The 13,643-nt window shown below is 41.3% G+C and overlaps 1 protein-coding gene and 1 long non-coding RNA gene across 3 annotated transcripts; both read left to right on the top strand.

Annotated features, from left to right (window-relative positions):
* The first annotated feature begins 10 nt into the window (after positions 1-10).
* On the top strand, positions 11-7,247 carry LOC116730594 (uncharacterized). The gene is made up of 3 exons (XR_004341355.1): positions 11-623; positions 1,630-2,363; positions 6,669-7,247. It is a non-coding gene; the product is annotated as an uncharacterized LOC116730594 (long non-coding RNA).
* A 238-nt stretch (positions 7,248-7,485) lies between these two features.
* LOC116730755 (cytochrome c oxidase subunit 6B1-like) lies at positions 7,486-11,241 on the top strand. Of its 2 annotated transcripts, none has more exons than XM_032580222.1 (4): positions 7,486-7,663; positions 9,370-9,484; positions 10,587-10,687; positions 11,085-11,241. In XM_032580222.1, the coding sequence occupies exons 2-4, from the start codon at positions 9,379-9,381 to the stop codon at positions 11,136-11,138; spliced, it is 261 nt and encodes an 86-aa protein (XP_032436113.1). In that variant the 5' UTR covers positions 7,486-7,663; positions 9,370-9,378; the 3' UTR covers positions 11,139-11,241. The 2 variants fall into 2 exon arrangements, with proteins under 2 accessions (XP_032436113.1, XP_032436111.1); XM_032580220.1 differs by lacking the exon at positions 7,486-7,663 and adding an exon at positions 8,654-8,781.
* The last annotated feature ends 2,402 nt before the right edge of the window (positions 11,242-13,643 follow it).

The raw sequence follows: 13,643 nt of genomic DNA on the forward strand, positions 1-13,643 counted from the left end.
CATATTTAAATATAAAGAGCAAATAAAATTACATAACTGAACCAAAATAATTCAATAGCATTGTTACTGTAATATAAAAGAAAACCAACACTTTGAAACAGTACACTCATTCAACCAAACTTTACCACTCGGCTACACATATTAGAAAAATGGAAGGCAGTGCAAAGTAGAAATAGGAATCCATTGTTCTCAAAATGTTTTGTAAATAAAAGTTTCAAATGGCATTCAAGATACTTAAATTTTAAGTTAAACAGATGTTAATCAAATGTGCAAGAAACCGTTAACAGTACACTGGAGTATAAAATTGAGAAGTGAAGGACATGTTGTGATGAAACATTAAAAGAAATGTAATCTTTTTATCACATAAATGCATTCCTTCTAACAATCTACTAACAACAATGTAAATTCAAAAAACTCGCTGTATAAAAACATGAAAAAAATTGTGTGTGATCCCACAGTGGTTCAGGTTATGTTGACTTCTCAGTCTCAGTCATCTCTACAAGAAAACAAACTGCAAGAAATGACAAACAGGCTGGAGATGCTGAACCAGTCCCATCACCTCCTGTTCACCCAGTATCCTGCTCTGAACCACTACTGTCCCATCAACAACTCTTCCACTGGTGGTGAGTTTGTGTTCAAGCTTCAAAATTCTTGAATATTCACTTTGTTGAAAAAAGAAAACTGCGGATAATGAATGAGAGGTGATTTTAAGCTGAAGTTCAGAATTAAGAATTAACTTCATGAGGGCCTAACAGACTGTCTTAGGCTAAATTAATAAAACTGCCAAACTGTAAAGTTGGACAAAGTGTGTTTTCTTAGATGTCCTTGCAAATTCTTCAAGCTCTTTTTTGATTTTAATTTAAAAATGTCCAGGTATTGGGAGTTAAAACAAATGGTAACAGTGGCTGATGTTGACATCGCCAACCTCAAGTGTGATTTTCATATTTTGGTAATACGTAGTACTCCCTGTTCCACTGCAGATTAACCAACCCAGATTATGTTTTTGCACAAACTGTTTTATCAAGTCATAATTTGTATAGTCATGGCAGGATAGCCAACAGACAGAACAAGAATTACATTTTAAAGAGTATTACTTTCAGTCAAAAGATACATGTTGGTAAATTTTAAAGATTACTTTACTCATTATTCACATTTGTTTATGAGAAATATGAATAATTCTGGGCTTACTTGTACACAATATAGATTGCATTTGAGCAGACTACAAATATAACACTGTAAATTACTTATTTGTCCATTAATAATAAAAATTTTAATTATTTTCTTTGAAGAGTTTTTCACATTTTGAAGAATTGATAGTTTTAAAAGAAAATTTCAGTGAGAAACTGAAAGGTGTGTCTACCTAACTTTGATGTGAACTTTAATTCTTAATATAAAATGCCAAATATAAGCATAAATGGTCAATAATTATGCCAAAGATAAAATAGTGCAATGCTATGTTTTGAAAAGGGGAATTTAAAGGACATTCTAGATGGAGCAGGGGTCAAAATGAGAAGATTTCACAAAGGCAGTATTAGAAATCCATGGAAAACTTCTGACAAAAAGGTTTAAAGCAGCTTATAACAATTTCTAAAGCTTTTTTTCTCTCTGGGATTTTTACCTTTCAAACAGAGAGAAAGTGCAGACCATGTTTGATTGACTGGACACTTCAAGGAGAGAAATGTTTCTACTTCAGTGAGGATAGAGCTGACTGGATCAGTAGTCAGTACCTCTGCATGTCACTGGGAGGCGCTGTGGCTACAATCAAGACAGAGGAGGAGCAGGTGATAATAGACATCTCTCCCTCTCAAAAAAAGATTTAGTTGCATTCAGTCACACATTCAGTGGAAACCATCTTGGGTCTCACAGCTTAAACATATTTTCATATATCTTTATAAGTGGGTTATTGGCGCTCTGTTGGCATTTTATGCATCTTCTGCACATATTTGGGGTTACTGTGCAATAAGGTGTTCCAGAGTTTATATATGCACAGGCTCCGCATGTGCATATATAGCCGTGCACATATACATGCATAGCAGCAGCAGTGAGTTTGGTTAAGAATAGCTTTACGACAACTAAAAGGAGCGGAGGAAGCTTAAGGTCATTGGAGGTTTAGTCTTTCATTAAATTTACAGCTCATGTAACACAGATTACATCTGGAATTTATTATCATAAGCCAAGTTAAAGCAGAACTACTGAAGAAAATTAATTTGACCTCGATGTTATCAACTTTTTTCTCAGGAGTTTCTATTTAAAATGGCCCAGAGCAGGAACCAGGGAGACTCATACTGGCTCGGTCTGAGGAGCAGCGCTGTGGACGGGACCTGGCAGTGGAGTGACGGCACCCCGCTGGAGAACGGACCACAGTGAGTGTAAAGACAGGGCTGAAGAGGCGGAGGAGTGGAAGAAGGGCATAAGAGGTTAGAAGCCAGCAGCTCTTTTTAAGCTTGTGATAATTTGAGCACATGTTTAAGGACAACCTGTCAGATTACGCAACTATAGAGATAAAGGATGGTAGTTTAGTTTATCATTTAATTTAAAAAGACATTGTTTCTTCCTAGCAAACAGTTAAAAGTTCTAGGTTTCATCAGATTTGAGATATTTTACTGTCATTCAGAATATTCACTATAGGTGCATACATGAACAAAATTCCATTAAAGCACAACACTTAATATATAAAATATATAAAAACTCAGCTGAACAGAGGATAGCAGAGAGAAAAGTAGTGGTGTACATACAATGGCAATACAGCAGGCATTGCAGATTGCAACTGGATTGTTGCATTGAATTATTACACAGAAATTATTAACCTTGGTTGTCGACATCCTAACAACAAAACGATAAACTTTTACAGTAAAGAAGTCTTTTGGTTTGAGGTATGGAGATGTTGCATCTGCTGGCTATTCTGCATTTCATGCTACAACACCAAGGACTGATCCTGAAGTAGATTTGTACAATCTCTGACACTTTTAACCACATGCAACAAGCAGTTCCAGCCCCGCAAGTCCTTAATAGAAGGAGGAGGAGTCTCTGTAATTTCCTCTTCTGTCCTCCCCACTCTCTCAGGAGCCTTCCAGTCTGCAGCTGTGCAGCTGGCAGACCATGCAGAAATCCACCTGTCAATATGCTCTCTATGGGGCATCGATAGAATGCGCTGAGGATGTTGGTTGGCAGGTGAATCTTCTTGATTCATTGCAGGAAGTGAAGACTCTGTTGAGCTCATTTCATCAGAGATGTAATGTTCTGGAGTCCAGGATAAATTATTTATTTGACCTCCCAGGAACTTAAAAAAATGAGAAGGATTTGGGGGGCACATTTTTTTTGAACATCATTGAAGTAAATATTATGATTTGTTTGTCTTCTGGTGGATTTAAATATGACTACCTGCAGCACATTATTTTTAATTGATTGTGTTATAGCCCATAGACTTAAAAATATGAATTATTCATAGTCATAATCTGCATGTGCAATATGAGCAAAATTCAAACATCTGTTTCATCCAGAAAATGTCATGAGGTGGTGTGTTGAGGTGGTGAGGCAGAGGCAGCGGACCCAGGTATGATGAATAGATGATGTTTTAATGAGAAAACTTAGTCCAGACAACGAGCAGCAGGCACACGGAAACACTGACGACACAGAACTAACATTGACGACGACTAGACTGGACATTGACGAAACATAGACGAGGACCCGACGAGGAACAAGGAACACAGGTGGAGTTAAATACACGGGAGGGTAATCACAGAACGAGACACACCTGGGAACAATCAAGGGGAGGACAGGACAACGAAGAGACTCAAGGACACAAAAAACTCTAACTAAACACGGAAAAACACAGATCCTGACAGTACCCCCCCCCTCAAGGGCGGCTACCAGACGCCCAAAAAAAAAAAACCCACAACAAGGGTGGGCGGAGGGGCGCCGGATGGGGGGCCAGAGTCCAGAAAAAACAAAAACACAACAAGGGTGGGCGGAGGGGCGCTGGACGGGGGGCCAGAGTCCAGAAAAACAAAAAACAACCCACCATCGTGGGCGGAAACACAAGAAGGGCCAAGAGTCCAAAAACAAACAAAAAACTACCCACAGGGTGGGCGGAGGCAAAGGAGGCAGGAACCACGGAGGTGGTCCGGCGGTCGTCCGCGGCGGCGGGAACCACGGAGACGGTCCGGCGGCCGTCCGCGGCGCTGGAGGCGGGAACCACGGAGGCGGTCCGGCGGCCGTCCGCGGCGCTGGAGGCGGGAACCACGGAGGCGGTCCGGCGGCCGTCCGCGGCGCTGGAGGCGGGAACCACGGAGGCGGTCCGGCGGCCGTCCGCGGCGCTGGAGGCGGGAACCACGGAGGCGGTCCGGCGGCCGTCTGTGGCGGCGGGAACCACGGAGGCGGTCCAGCGGCCGTCCGCGGCGCTGGAGGCGGCGATGATGAGTCCCGGGGGCCGCCCACAGACGGCGACGACGAGCCCCCCGAGGCAGGGTCTCTGGTGGAGCACAGGGGGTCTCAGTGGGAACGCCGGGAGTCTGAGTCGGAACACTGGGAGTCTTATGAGGAACGCAGGGGGTCTTGGTCGTCGGGGTCTCGGAAGGAACGTAGAGGGTCTCGGGAGTCGGGGTCTCGGAAGGAACGCAGAGGGTCAGGGTCTCAGGAGGAACGCTGGGGGTCTCGGTCTCAGGAGGAACACTGGGGGTCTCGGTCTCAGGAGGAACGCAGAAGGTCAGGGTCGGAACGCAGGGAGTCTCGGAAGGAACACTGGGAGTCAGGGTCTCAGGAGGAACGCTGGAGGTCAGGGTCTCAGGAGGAACGCTGGAGGTCAGGGTCTCAGGAGGAACGCTGGAGGTCAGGGTCTCTGGAGGAACGCTGGAGGTCAGGGTCTCTGGAGGAACGCAGGGAGTCAGAGTCGGAACGCAGGGAGTCAAAGTCGGAACGCAGGGAGTCTCTGGAGGAACGCAGGGAGTCTCGGAAGGAACGCTGGGGGTCTGGGTCTCGGAAGGAACACTGGGAGTCTCTGGAGGAACACAGGGAGTCTGAGTCGGAGCGCTGGGGGTCTGGGTCTCGGAAGGAACACTGAGAGTCTCGGAAGGAACACTGGGAGTCTCGGAAGGAACGCCGGCTGGAACGCCGGCTGACTCGGCCTCGGGTGCGCCGGCTGGAACGCCGGCTGACTCGGCCTCGGGTGCGCCGGCTGGAACGCCGGCTGACTCGGCCTCGGGTGCGCCGGCTGGAACGCCGGCTGACTCGGCCTCGGGTGCGCCGCAGCGAAGCCTTGGAACCGGCCGCGGAGGCGAGCCGCAGCGAAGCCTTGGAACCGGCCGCGGAGGCGAGCCGCAGCGAAGCCTTGGAACCGGCCGCGGAGGCGAGCCGCAGCGAAGCCTTGGAACCGGCCGCGGAGGCGAGCCGCAGCGAAGCCTTGGAACCGGCCGCGGGGGCGAGCCGCAGCGAAGCCTTGGAACCGGCCGCGGGGGCGAGCCGCAGCGAAGCCTTGGAACCGGCCGCGGGGGCGAGCCGCAGCGAAGCCTTGGAACCGGCCGCGGGGGCGAGCCGCAGCGAAGCCTTGGAACCGGCCGCGGGGGCGAGCCGGAGCGAAGCCTGGGAAACGGCTGCGGGTCCGGAAAGCGACGAGGGGCCGGGTGCACCGGCGGCTCACGTCGTTGTCTCCGAGCGGGCAGCGGAGGTGGCGGCTCCGGAAAGCGACGAGGGGCCGGGTGCACCGGCGGCTCACGTCGCTGTCTCCGATATGGCAGCGGAGGTGACGGATCCGGAAGGCGACGAGGGGCCGGGTCCACCGGCGGCTCACGTCGCTGTCTCCGGGCTGACCGTGGAGGTGGCGGCTCCGGAAAGCGACGAGGGACCGGGTCTGCCGGCGGCTCACGTCGCTGTCTCCGAGCGGGCAGCGGAGGTGGCGGCTCCGGAAAGCGACGAGGGGCCGGCTCCACCGGCGGCTCAGGTCGCTGGCTTCCCGGACGGAGGTATCGACGGGGGCCATATCCGGGGGGTGCCAACACCAGTCTTGTCCCCCGGAATAGCTCCCGCTGCAGGTCGGCGAGGGCTTCAGCTAGCTCCCTCTCCTCCCTGCCAGATCTCCGCCGCCCTCCGCTCTGCCTTTTTGGAGGGAACCTCGCTCCAGCTGGGTCCATTTCTTTTAGCAGCCTCACCGTTCAGTCTGGTCGGGTCCTTCTGTCATGAGGTGGTGTGTTGAGGTGGTGAGGCAGAGGCAGCGGACCCAGGTATGATGAATAGATGATGTTTTAATGAGAAAACTTAGTCCAGACAACGAGCAGCAGGCACACGGAAACACTGACGACACAGAACTAACATTGACGACGACTAGACTGGACATTGACGAAACATAGACGAGGACCCGACGAGGAACAAGGAACACAGGTGGAGTTAAATACACGGGAGGGTAATCACAGAACGAGACACACCTGGGAACAATCAAGGGGAGGACAGGACAACGAAGAGACTCAAGGACACAAAAAACTCTAACTAAACACGGAAAAACACAGATCCTGACAGAAAAAGCCTAATTATACTTGCATCTCAGTAAACATAACCAACATCTTGGGTGATAGAAGATACTAGCAAACTATCTTAGCAACAATATGAGTGAAATATGTTGAAGTAGAGATGGATAATGGTGTATTAGGATTTATATTATTTTTATCTTGTCTCTGCAGGTTTTGGGAACATGAGCCAGACGTCACAGAAGAGAGGAAGGAGCTCTGCGGTCGACTCACACCAGGAGACAATTACAGGAAGAGCTGGTTCACCTCCAGCTGTTCTGGTCAGCTGAGGAGAATCTGTGAGCGCAGACAAGCTTCCCTACAATGACCAGAGTCAACGGCTTTCTTTTATTATTATTATTATATATTTTTTTTTAATTTACCTCCTAAATCTTTTCTCTTGTATATTAAGGTGGTTTAACATAGAAAACAATATATTAGGGATCAGTCGTATTGTCCCACATTTTCTGTCACTGTATAAAGACGTAGAAAATCCCTAGAAGCTAGAAGCAAATATTAGGATCATGTTTACAGGACTAATTAGAGAACAGTGACTTTTTTTCAAAGATGTTTTTTGTTACTCACTCATTTTGAGCACTTGTTTAAACCCTACTTATGCTTTCTACTTTTATTTTTTTTAATGGTGGATTTTATTTGTAATTGGTCCTCAAATTTTATTTTTCTATCTTTATGATTTTCATAGTTTAGTAATTTCATTCTTCATTTTGTATCTGAATTGTATCTTTTGGCTGAAAAAAAATATTGCAAATAAAATTTTAAAAATATTACTGCCATAAAATGTCAAAGGCTCTTTTAAATTTAAATTGACATTAACTACATTGTAATCTAAACAAATAAAATAGATTCTTTTTGATTTGTTGTTTGAAATTATGGCGTGTTTGTGAAACTATTAGTTTCTATATGATTAAAATAACTGTTAATAAATTGGTGAATCAATTTTTTAACTTAAACTGGCTATTTTCAATACTCTGTCAAACATTTATTTTATTTGTATAGTCTATGTGTACATTCTCTGTTTGTCCAGTAGATGGCACTGCTGCACTGAGAAGTACTTCTTACAGACTCCGTTTCCCAGCATGCTTTATGAGTGACTATGGTTGCTGAGCAGAAAGAACAAGCGCGGATTAGAGGCGAGATTATTTGAGGAGGTATTGTAAATGTATTTTTTCTAAAGAAAAACAATTTAGAATTAACTTTGTTATTTAGAAATATCACCAGCGAATGAATTTAACTATATAAAAATGTGTTTTTCGTGTAAATGCTATTAAGAACGTGAAATAGTAGAATTTACTTGTTTGAAGAGATTAGTGACCGCTGGTGACCAGGTTTAACCATAATTTACTAAATTTATCTCGTAGACCAAAAGTAATGGACAGGTTTAGAATCCGGTGGACTGTCTTTAGCAATTTTGTTCCACTGTTTTTTAAAATGTCACTTAAATAATAACACAGTTTTATATAAATTACAAAATGTGTCAATTTCTCTGCAAAGAACGGTGCATACATATAATACCTGTATTACTTTCAGAGGGCAATATAAATCTCAGTTTCTTGTACATAAAGCATTTTAAGATCAGATTATACAATTTATAACACTCAAATGCATATAATACAATTTTAAACATATCTTAATCTGTATTATTTTCGATTATTTCTCTTTCTCCATTAGTGTTTTGTTTGCTTTGTTTTTTGTCTATAAATTGAAAAACTGAGAACTGTGGTAAACCCATCTTTTTAAATGTTGACACATTTTTAAATGGATTCACAATAAAAGTATTTAATACACTCCGTTACTCAGAACTTTAACCTCGAATGTTGACTTCATCTTAACATTCGAGCTATGGAAAGTTATTTCTGAAAACCATTGTTTTCTGTGCTATCCTGTGTCCTCCAAAGTAGAGTGCACATTGGCCAATAGTGAGATGCCATTCTGTCAAATACTGTAAATTAGTTCATAGTGGAAATAAGATGCATTAATAATCTGGCAAATAAGTTCATAGGTAGAAAATTGTATGACTAAATTAAATTCATGATAAGAATGGTTATTAAAATGTGGGATTTGACATTTAAACAGAGTGGAATATCTGTATTACAAACTATCTTTGTCATTTTTGCAGATACGTGACCGAGTGAGCGCTCTTAGCAGCAAACTGAATTTCTCCGGTAACCTTGGCAACAAGAATTTAGGCGGGGAAGGGAAAGTAAACGGCTAGTGAACACCCAGAGTGCACTTTATACGCTTTGTACATTAGAAAACTTTCGCTTTTGTAAGTATTTATGTGTTTGAAAGACACGTGAGCTTGTGATGTTTTTTCTTTGGTTGATAAAATATAGAACAGTGTACGTAATTTTTGAGTGTAGCGATGCGATATGTACACTTGCTAGTAATGTAGTTTTTCTGTTATATTTCAGTTAAAAAACAGTTTGAGTGCATCACTAAAATGAGTGTATTAGCTAGTAACGTATTTTTGCTTCTGTTACATTACAGTTACAAAAACGTTTTGAGTGTAGCATTAAGATTTGTATTAACTTCTAATGTAGCTAAATCCATTTGTCCACAAAAATCTTAACTAAAAGATCGTCAGTTAAGAAAAGCGTGGTAGTTGTTCCCTGACAAGGTCACGTGTTGCGAAGACGGCACAAAAACACCTACGTTAATTTCATTCATTCATTTTAGGTCAAAATTGGTTTGATTTGATTTCAATCTGAGAAATAAGTAGGTTTACGTAATTATTGTTTGACATTAAGAGCTCACCCCACATGCCAGAAATTCTCTTCCTAATTTGCATTGATTGCATTTTGCCTGTCATGTATTGTTCTTATTATAATGCTGTTGAACTTGTGTTGATATCCAGAAGCTGAAAATGTCTGTCAATTTTGAAGAGAAGATTAAGAAATACAGGACAGCTCCTTTTGATGCCCGGTTCCCCAACACCAACCAGACCCGGAACTGCTACCAGAACTACTTGGGTAAACAAGACAGTGTGCTTTGTTTTATTAGATCCATTTAGGATCACTAGCATGTTTTCTCAGGTAATTTCTGGTTTTATTCTGTGATAGGATTACATTTTTTTTAAAGAATGGAAAAAACCCCCAGCTTTAGTTCAATGTGTTGATGTCTCTTCCGGTTTACACTTGGAATTTACACTTTTGGGTAACAGTATATAAAAGTACTGTAGATATCCCAGGTGTAGTATAAGCAGCCACTATTTGTATTATAATTTAGTCATTTTAGCGCATACAAAGTATTTGATAAAAAAAAAAAAAACACACACACAAGATAAAAATGTAACTTTTTGATGTTAAAAAGAAAAAACTGTGTCACTTCTTATAATATTGGAGGGAAATCCTGCCTCAAGTCAAGATACAGCTCACAGAAATGAAGATTACATAATCTGTTATATTTCTGGGGCAGAGATGCTCTACAAAGGAGAGGAGAGAAGGCTGTTGGAGCATGAATAAAATGCTGGCTCCATTTTAGACTGATAGTAAAGCTTCTTCAATGAAACCTTTGAAAGCAGCTAAATGCTCCCTGATGAGACCTGGTGCTGTTTTACTGTCACTTTCAACACATGTATGACCTGTAGTTTGCATTCTGGACTTTCAGTCACAGAAAATTTTTACCAATGATACTTTTTTTTACAAGTAATACCAATAATAAAACTTTAGCATTTCTGTTTAATAACTACCCATAACAGAACTGATAAGAAATAAATAATCTCCTCTCTGCAGAACAAATGGCATACTACAATATCATACATTTTTCTGACATTTTTTGAAGCTTTTTTGGGTTTTGTGACATCTTTTGTGCAAAATTTTAAATATATGTAGGACATCATTTGTGTGTCCATGCTAAAGCAGTTTTTTCAGATCAAAAATGTTTCAGATTGTGCAAAATTTATTGAGTCATATATTCATATATTGTAGTTTTAGCATAGGACTTTTAGCATGCACTGTAATTAAAATTTAAGAGGTACTCAATCACGCAAATTATTACTTACTATTACTGTTTACCTTCTGCTTCTTAACTAAAAGTTGTTTTTTTTTTACTGCTTTCATATTCCCTGAACAGATTACCACAGATGCAACAAAGTTCTGTCTGCTAAAAATCAGAAGACGGCTCCTTGCGAGTGGTACCGCAGGGTATACAAGAGTCTCTGCCCTATGGCATGGGTATGTGTGCCATGATATGGATTAACAGAAGAAAATACAAATAGTTGTCAGTGTTAAACATTTGCAGCAACCAACTTAAAGTTATGTTACTGATCCAACAGGAATCACAGGATTTTATTTCATCTTCATAAAATTAACTGCCTGAATGTTTTTTTGTTACAAGAGACATCTTTTGCAGAGTTGCATATCCCAGGCACTTTGTTCTCTTTTACCACTTGAACCTACCAAGTCAAAACAATCTGGTATATGATGTAGATGTACTTTAAATAAAATTAATGAATCCAAATTCATGATTTCAAAAGTAAATATTTTTGGACTTTTTTTCTCCTTTCAATGTGATATTGTCATCTGTTTGTATTTTGATTACCTCACCTGGTTTCCTTTTCTTGTTTTACAGGTTCAGAAATGGGACGAGCAGCTGCAATCAGGGACTTTTGCTGGAAGAATTTGAAGGCAAATCGTTCATTGTTTCTTTTCTCATCCTATAAGCTTAATATGAAGCATTCCCGTATTTTTGAATGCAAAGCAGCTAAATAAAATACTGTTACTGTGAATATGTGTTTTCTTTCTTTGTGTATTTATTATTTTACCTGCAGGTGCTTAGATCTGCTTCATATTCAGATTAGAAAACTATTAGGACAATTGATTTTTTATCCATTTTTTATTCCGTGTTATTTCAGATTTTGTGCTTTTATTTGCAGCAAAATAAGCGAAGAAAAACTAATCACTTGTAGTCAACATATGTGAGGGTCCAGAAAAGTAAGTTATTTAAAAAAATAAGTTAACAGGTACTGGAATGAACTCAAATATGTTCAATTTGTGACATGGAAAGGTTCTGAAAGCTTTAGAGATGAGGACCAAGTTTCCAAAATGCTTTATGTTTCCAAAATGAAAAAAAGTTTAACTCGAGCTAGAAATAAAATCCTGGTTATGCTACTACAACATGCATAATCTTTGTTTGGTTAGAGTCTTAAATCCACAGCCTTGCAAAGGAATTTGCACCTCTTGATTGATATATACGTATGTATTTTTTTTCACATTAAAACCACAATCTTCAATTTATTGGGATTTTATGTGGTACAATACAAAGGAGCACATAAATCTGAAATGAAAAAAGTGATGCATGCGAAAGGAAATTGGAGGGAGTTCTTTAACAGTAAGGAAGCGTGGGCACAGTTGATCTAAAGAAAAACTGAGTTAAAAGCAGCCCAGTCCTATAAGAAAACATGATAGTTTCTGCAACAAACTGGGAAGTAGTAAGGAAATTTACCTTCCACCAGACTAACAACCCTAAATATGCAGTCAGACCTACAATGGAACGATTCTAGTTACAAGCATTGCCATGTCTCGTAAAAGCCAACTTAAAAGCAAAATATTTTGTCCAACTGAAATTCTGTGGAAAAACCTAAAAGTATATAGATCAATGGTTCTTAACCTTTTTTGAGGTACCGAACCCATCAGTTTCATATGCGCATTCACCGAACCCTTCTTTAGTGATAATTTTTTATTTTTTTTTCAAAATTCAAGACATAGGTATGAACTCACAGCAAGTTACAGTGTTACTTTATTCTGGCCCCCAAAAATATTTTGGCCCCATAAAAGAATTTCAGCCCCCAAAATATTTTTTTTTTACTAATTTAAAAATAAATTTGGATTTTTTCAAAGAATGACAAATTTTTTAATAACTTATTTTTTAAAATTTTAAATTTAGTTTGTTTTTTGCCATTTTGAATCCACAAAATACTTTTTTGGGGCCAGAATAAAGTATTGCACAAATTACATACCTGCAAATCAGTGTGACTTCTGCTGTTGTTTTTGGGAGACCAGTTCAGAGAGGCGTGGCTTCACCTTGGCAAGTGCATCTTCAGAGCAAAGTCTGTTCATTTTCTTCGTTTTTTTTGCTCGACATATTTAGTATGGATTAAAATATTAAGAAAGAAACCACACGACGTACAACTACGACAGCCGCTGATACTGCGCGCACTAAATTCCCCGCAGCACTGATTGGCCGAGCAATGTAACGTGATCCTCTGCAGCCAGTGATGGCCAAGCGGGGCGGGTCATCATGACTTTACACAAGTGTGTCTTTACCTCCGTGGCAGAGGCTCCGCCGAACCCCTGGGGTTCGATCGAACCCAGGTTAAGAACCACTGATGTAGATGTTTCAACCCAACTGACTTGGATCAAAACTGGTCTCAAGTGTGAAAAGCTGGTAGACTCTTATTCCAAAAGACTGAGCTATTTTGTGCAATATATTGATTTAGGGGGACTGAATGCAAATGTTTTCTTTTGTTTACTTTAATTAATAAAATTTTTGTTTTGGTTTAATTTTCCTTTGAAACAAGCAGTAGAAAAATAAAAATATGAGGCAAGAAATAAGTAGTTCTAGAAGGGTTTTCAACCGATTATAGCATATTTTGTTAGAAATGCTAAGATGATGACTTACTCTTTCTAAAGGGACTATGTTTTTAAATACTGACTAAAAATGCGTAATCAACGTGTCAAAATATGTTTTACAAGCCTAACTTGGCTTGACTTTAGTAACTAAATTTCTATATCAATTTAAAAAAAATAATCATAGCTATAAACCAAAAATGCTTTAAGGAATCATTTTATAGCTGAAGCATCCTCTGAGCTGCATCACATGACAAGATGTCCCATAAAGGGGCGAGTTGCATCAGCAGCAGCGCCAAGGTCAACTTCTGGAAGCATCATGGAGGACACCGGAAAGAGAGAGTGTGTGAGAGAGAGAGACAGAGAAACGCAGAGAGAGAGGGGGTATACAAATACATCCTCACGACCCACTGTGACACACCCCATCCCCCCACGGGATGCGCATGCGCCTGTTGTGACCAACTAACCGAGTAAGGCCTTCAGCCATGATTGGACGCTGGGGTCTCACAGGATGCGGCGATGCCGCGCTGGAGTCATGATTTTTTCTCGCAAAAAAGAGGGG

This window comes from Xiphophorus hellerii, chromosome 13 (genome assembly GCF_003331165.1).
Source record: "Xiphophorus hellerii strain 12219 chromosome 13, Xiphophorus_hellerii-4.1, whole genome shotgun sequence".
NCBI lineage: Eukaryota > Metazoa > Chordata > Actinopteri > Cyprinodontiformes > Poeciliidae > Xiphophorus > Xiphophorus hellerii.

What these genes read in the sequence shown, in the direction of transcription:
- LOC116730755 (XM_032580222.1), top strand. Translation starts at nt 9,379, where the DNA reads ATGTCTGTCAATTTTGAAGAGAAGATTAAGAAATACAGGACAGCTCCT. An exon ending in CTGCTACCAGAACTACTTGG is followed by an intron (nt 9,485 to 10,586) that starts GTAAACAAGACA and finishes TTCCCTGAACAG; the next exon opens with ATTACCACAGATGCAACAAA. An exon ending in GTCTCTGCCCTATGGCATGG is followed by an intron (nt 10,688 to 11,084) that starts GTATGTGTGCCA and finishes CTTGTTTTACAG; the next exon opens with GTTCAGAAATGGGACGAGCA.